The sequence below is a fragment of the Crocodylus siamensis genome, chromosome 8 (assembly GCF_052110815.1).
Source record: "Crocodylus siamensis isolate JL-2025a chromosome 8, ASM5211081v1, whole genome shotgun sequence".
In the NCBI taxonomy this organism is placed as follows: Eukaryota; Metazoa; Chordata; order Crocodylia; family Crocodylidae; genus Crocodylus; species Crocodylus siamensis.
In genome coordinates, this window is record NC_143402.1 from 12,245,684 (window position 1) to 12,252,239 (window position 6,556).

General features: G+C 45.4%; 1 protein-coding gene across 4 annotated transcripts in view; it reads right to left on the minus strand.

The window, feature by feature from the left end:
- Positions 1-3,364, minus strand: part of THOC2 (THO complex subunit 2) — an 81,771-nt gene extending 78,407 nt beyond the window's left edge. For all 4 annotated transcript variants that reach the window (XM_090060154.1, XM_090060151.1, XM_090060153.1 and 1 more), the window contains exon 1: positions 3,227-3,364. In XM_090060154.1, the coding sequence (XP_089916280.1) occupies positions 3,227-3,303 (77 nt within the window). In that variant the 5' untranslated portion in view covers positions 3,304-3,364. The remainder of the gene's footprint in view (positions 1-3,226) is intronic.
- Positions 3,365-6,556: the final 3,192 nt, after the last annotated feature.

A 6,556-nucleotide genomic window follows, 5' to 3' on the forward strand; every position in this document is an offset into this window, starting at 1 on the left:
AGGATACATTGTAGCCTATCAGAAAACAAATCAAGAGGCCATTATTCGTATTTATTACTTGAGTCATGTCCAGAAGTCTTCGTTACGGAGCAGGATACATCACTGTGCTAGGTGCTGTATAGACACAGAGCAGCAAAAAAGCAATCTCTAAGCCAACGAGCTCACAATTTAAAGACAAGATACACATACAGATGGTAAAGTTCAAGGAGACAATATGGGTTAGCACAACAGGAAAACTACCAGAGACGGACTGAGCCAAACAGCATAGAAAATGTAAAGAGGACATACTGCTACATTTCAGAAAGCTTACTTTTTTTTTTTTTCCTACTCTAAATAATAATTTTAAACATGGATGCCTGTGACCACTCAGACTACTCCATGTGATATTATTATGCTAAATAGCGACAATCCACAGATATGTCCAGGATTGTTATCATCAGTTACCTGATGTCAGTGCTACAGTTAATACTACTTTTCTTTAAAATATACAAAATTTACAGGCGAATAGATAGTTTTAAATAGTTTACAGGTGCTGCATTTTGGAGCGTATTAGACTGTTCCATTGTCACGTTTGTCATTTTTGCTTATCAAAACAAGTTAAAAACAAAAGTTTTTGTAGCTGTAGAAGCTAAGATAATGTTATAGGAGCCATCAACCTATAAGTTCTAGATCTAGAGCATAACAGATCCCTACCCTTTTATTCAATGTTATATATGAGAAAGTACCAACCACCCCTCAGTTTCAAAGAATAACTAATTGATTGCTACCTCCTTACTGGAAGTTATGGAAAGCAAGCACAGGGACAGAATCAACAAGAAGTGACCACGGTCAAAACACTAAGCAAGACAAACTGTTCAACCTGCTTCAGTATGGCAATTCTTAAGGTCACCAATTTACTGCATATGAAGTAACATATTTAGATAATTAATAACTTTGCTAAAATACCATTTCAAACTGATTTTGTCAGACTTCATATGCTACCCTACAGACAAGCAATTAAAATTGTCCTGTCTACCCTCAGCTTTTCTTCCTGTTGACCAACTAACTCTTGGTCATCTTGATCATTTCTGGTTTTTTGTTAAGTAAAGGCTATTTTGGATTTGTTGTGAGATGTCTCACCATGTTTAAATACAGAATTCCAAACTGTTTGGAAACTAAAAGTCTCCTCTTTTAAAAAAATAAACTGAAGATCTGTCACTTAACTTTACCTGCTAGAATTGTAAGGTTAATCCTTGCTGTACCTCTCTCTCTTTCCTACTGTTAACCAATTTAATTTAATTCAGTCAGTGGTTCCAGAATGCTTTGAACTATCATATTGACCCTCAAAATTTCACATGCCATCCACCTTTTATGAGCAAACTTTTAACTGAACAGAGAGAAAAGCAGTGCAGTGCAGTGCAGTGCAATTCAGGAGCCTTAAATTTAGGCTGCAAGTTCTTTTAAAGCTGAAATCATGTCTTCAAATAGAAATAAAATAGAACTCCAGTTGGAAAATTGATTTGAGTTACTAAACCCTCAACTCTAGTATTATTTTATTTTGGAGTGTCAACACATTCAATAATTAATTTTCTGGTTAGCAGAGATGGTAAATCAGTGTTTCAAAACAACACCAGCTTCTGAAATCACTTGCTAAAGACTTTAAACAAAACTAGACTTTTCCATTGTTCACTGAATCTTCACAAATATTTGATTGTCTTTTTTCACTTTAAAAAACGTTTTACGCAAATGTTTAACACTGGATGAAACTGTGTTGTACAACCCAGTTACCCAAGCACACAGATAATCAGAGAGATCACTTTCAGTTCAAGGTGTCTTTTTTAAATGCAGTTGCCAAACAAAATTTAAACACGGTTTAAACGCTGTCCCAGTTAAACTGGTAAATCATTGTGAATGGACCAAAATCTTGTATACATGTTATTTGCAAGGAGCAAGGGTTAGGTAAGAGTACATTCTAAAAAGTTAAGACAAACTAGTGTGGGTTAAACAAATGGCCTACAATTTGAGCTCTTCAGTAGACAAAGGCCAGGCTAACCTGATCTCTTCAACAGCAACTGCTGAAAATTCAACTGATGCACAAACTTAAAATAATTATAATGTTAAAATATGATCATGTCAAGTCAGTTGGTTCAATATCCAGTCATATGAAACAGCCCCTAACTCAAATGGATGACTTAAAGCAGCGGTTCCCAATGTGTGGTACATATGCAGACAACCGGTCAGTAGTACGTGTTAACAGATGGATTATAATTACTTCATATTATAACACGCATTTTTTATATATAGTAAGCATTAAGAGATGTACTATAAGTACTTTATATTATAATATGCATTTTTATCAATATGGTACACATTAAGAGATGTACTATGATTATATTATAATATGTATTTTATAGATATATGATGAAACTTTGCTCATGGTACTTAAGGTCGAACTGAAAAATTTGCTGGGTGGTATTTAAGGTTGTATTGTTTTAAATTGGTGGTGTGCTGTCAGAGTTTGGGAACAGCTGATTTAAAGCGCAAGTATATCTACATCTGCACTTTTTATGCAACAGGGCGGGCTATATCCATTCATAAGCATCTCTCTGTTCCACTTTTCTCCTCCACAGACAGCAGAACATAAGTGAAGTGTAACAAAAGGGCCCCACGCCCATCTACCCCAGGACATAATCTGGCTCAATCTGATTATGAATTCAGCGGTCAAGACGCAATCCCAGGCAGGGGAAGTTAAAAAGTAATTTGAACTTTAGCATCTCTTTAGACTCCGAGGGCTCCCAGAGACCTCCGACCCACTACCATTTCTCCCTCATCTAGTTTTTTGGTCTCACCAAAACAAAAAAACAAAAAAAGTTTGGATGGGACCAGGGCTTGCACAATGCCAGGACCTGACAATCAGCCTACTCCTCCCCCCTCCAAAATGGAGGCAGGGCGAGCCGACCGCCCCCCTTCCCCTCACCTGGGGGTCAGGCGGGGGCAGGCAGCGAACCAAGCCGGGGGTGTAGGGGGGGCAAGGGGCTTCCTAAAAAGAGCCGCGCGCATTTGGCCGCGACCGTCTGGTCCGGGTGGTGACACCAGGGGGCTGCTCAGAAACACAATGAAACGCAGCTGCGATATCCGGGCGCCCCCGCCCCGCACAGCCCCGCTAGCCCCGGCACAAGGGCAGAGGCCGCTGCCGGGGAGGAGCGGAGAGCCCAGCCGCGCAGGGGAAGCAGCGGCCCGCACTCACAACTCGCTCTTGCCCGCCTTCTCCCAGTTCTTTATCCAGTCGGCAGGGAGCGCCGCCGCCACCGCCGCCGCCGCCATCTTCCCCGTGTGGCGCCGAGAGCCCGGATGGGCAGCGACGGCCGGGGTCAGAGGCCAGCCGCGGGGCACGCCGGGAAGCGCGCGCGGGGCACGCCGGGAGCCGCTGCTCCCGCCTCCGCGTCAGGGTAGCGGGGCAGCAGTTCGAACCCCGCACTCGTCTCGGGGGCGGTGAGGGAGGCGTGTGTGTTTGACGCGGTGCTGCCGCCTCTAAAGTGCAGCCGAGGTACGAGGGACTGAGGCGTCATTTCAGTTGGATGCTATGATATTTCCAGCGGTGGTTTATTTTTCTTCATGAAAAAAAAAGTAGAGGCCGTAAAGGCATCCGGTTTCGGCTCTGTAGAGTAGCAGAAAACCGGACTGTCCTCCATGACAGCCACCCTGGCTTTTAGTGCCCCATGGTGGCCTAGGCTCATGGTCCCTGGCAGCGGGCCGAGCCAAGCTCGCAGTCTACTTGACCAGGCCAGAGGCTCTGGCCAGAGGGCCCCTGGGGATGAGGGGGCCGTTTTCTTGTTCCTGGTCAGCTGCGGGCAGAGTTTCCCCAGGCAGCGTCTGCTGGCTCCTCGGACTCACTTGAGAGGGGGTCAGTGTGTGCTGTCCCACGTGCCCAGCCCTTCGGGGTGCGTTCTGAACTGTCAACCTCCATTCCCATCCCTCTTTTGTCTGTTCATCCCATGAATTCAGTTAGCACATACCCAATGCCCCCCCCCTACTAATAGGGAAGGTTAATTAATCCATGGGCAACTGGTGCCACCTTAGTCAGGAGGGGCAAGTGCCCCCCCAGTGACCAGTCAGCAACTGGGGAGGGAGTCTTCCCACGGCCAGTTGCACCAACAGGGGGCGGGGGCTGATCACACTGCCCAGGAAGCCGCCACAGTGCTCCCACTTCCTGGCTGGCGCCCGCAGGAACAACACCGGTGCTCCCACCTGTCCCCCTTGCCCGTCACATAAGCAGAGAGCACAGCTGGTCAGGGGATGCACCCCATACACATCGCCACTGAATTAACCATTGCTGTGTGGGCATAAAGCCCATGTTCCCGATATGTGTCAAATCAAATGACTGTTACAGGCAACCCCCACTTAACGCTGTTTTGCTTAGTGCTATTTCACTATAATGCTCATTTTAAATTGATACCTGATTTCACTTAGCTCTCAGTGAGTTTTGTTTTAACGCTCACAGTCACCATCTTGGGTCATTAAAAACAATTGCAGTTGTGGGTCATCGAATACTTTTGGTTTCACTTAAGGCTCAGTTTTTCAGGAACCAATAAACAGCGCTAAGCGGAGGTTGCCTGTAATGGCTATTTTGCAAATTATAAAGACTCATGGTGGAAGTATTGTTGCAAATGTAGCGTCCTGAAGGACACTACATAAGACAAGATCTGAGCATTTGGCTTTTTTTAGGTTTGATTTTAAAACTCAGAGTCACTCCCACGGTAAACACATGGAGGTGGTAAATATTAATCAGCAATATTGCCTGTGCTTCTCTTTATTGCACTAGGAGCTCTTTGCATTCCTTACATGTGTTGTCACTGCTAATTTTAAAGATGTGACTTGCCAAAAATAGGATTGGCCATGTACGCCATTGATCTGTGGCTCAAAAATTAGAAATCAATTTGGTGAACAGAAAAAATGTCACTTTCAGATTTTTTAAGCTGCATTTTACAAAAGTGTCCTGAAGTTGACAGTAATGCTGAACATTAGGAAATTCTTGTTCTCCAAAACTTGTCAATTATTTATTACTAGTGGATGTGCCAGTTTTTTAAAAAGCTGAATTAAGTGCATAAATTTCAAGCTTATTTTTACGTGGCCACTTTCATGATTTCTTACACAAATCTTTTTCTAACGCAGTATAACCTATGTACTCTCCCTGAAATCCTTGCACAATCGTGGAACTATGACCTGACTGGAATAACAGAGACTTGGTGGAAGTTCACATGACTGGAGCACTGTCATGGATGGGTACAAACTGTTCAGGAAGGACAGGCAGGGGAGAAGAGGAGAAGGAGTTGCACTTTTTATAAAAGAGCTGTGTGATTTCTCAGAGCTCCAGTATGAAACTGAAGTTAGAGCTGTTGAAAGTCTCTGGGTTAGGGACAGAAGGAAGAGCAACAAGGGTGATGTCATGTTGGGTATCTGCTATAGATCCCCTAACCAGGAGGATGAAGTGGATGAGACTTGTGTGACAGACTAGCTGGCAGTGACCTAGCCCAGAGGTTTTGAAAGGGGTAAAAGATGACTGGAGGATTTGGGATTCCCTTTCCGCACCAATCAGGCCCCAAAGACTCTCCCCCACCCCCCTACCCCCGTGTCCTGATTGGCCCCTTGGGTCACCTGGAGGGGGACAAAAGGGGCAGTGTAGGCTGACTCAGGAGAGAGACCAGTGAGGGACAACAAGGAAGGAGTTTCATAGAGCTGAGCCAGCAGTGCCGGAGCAGTGCCCTAGAAGAGCCTGAAAGAGCAGGATCTGCAGGCAGCAGTGGGACCCTCAGCAGCACGGTGTGCAGCCAGCAGGAGAGACTACTCACTGGGCTCCAGGATCCCCTATGAGAGGCTGCAGCCAGCAGGAGAGGCTCCCCCTGCTCCAGGAAGGATCTGAGCAGTGACCTGAGGGGTTCCCAGCTCTGCTTCCAGCTCCTCCAGTCAGAGGCCAGGCAGCTCAACGTGAAGCCCGTGGCTCCGAAAAGGTCAAGACCCCTAACAGGCTGGAGCAGTGCCACCAGTGGTGGCAGTATTCCTGCCCGCCACATGGGAGATCTGGGTTTAAGTCCTAGCTGAGGTGATTTGGGGTAAGTGAGATAACAAGAAGCGCATCTTCTTGCAGTGGAAAGAAGCCATTGTATTTTTTCCCCTCCTTTCTCCCACTCCAGGTACCAAGGTCCTATATTTCCTTGTCATTTGACACTTTGCATTTTGTGCCTTTTTTATATTTCACTGACCCATATTGTTTGTTCTGCTGTTCGTGTTTTTATATTTTGTTAACCCTGGGTTTTTTTGTCAGTGATTGTAAGTGTCTAACCTTTGTTGAATCCTGCCCCCTTGGGGCATTGTAGTGTCTACTATGCCCTCTGATTTATGCCTGTTATGTTGCCAGTATTAAAAGGTATATGGTTACGTCCCCATGGGTGGTCTGGCTCTCCTCTACGGGGGGAGGAGAGTCCCTACACCTCCCACAGCGCTTGTGAACCTGCTTTGATCCCTTCAATTGGAGAAGGAGTACTGCTTGGAGTACTGCCTGGGTTACACTTGCTTCAGA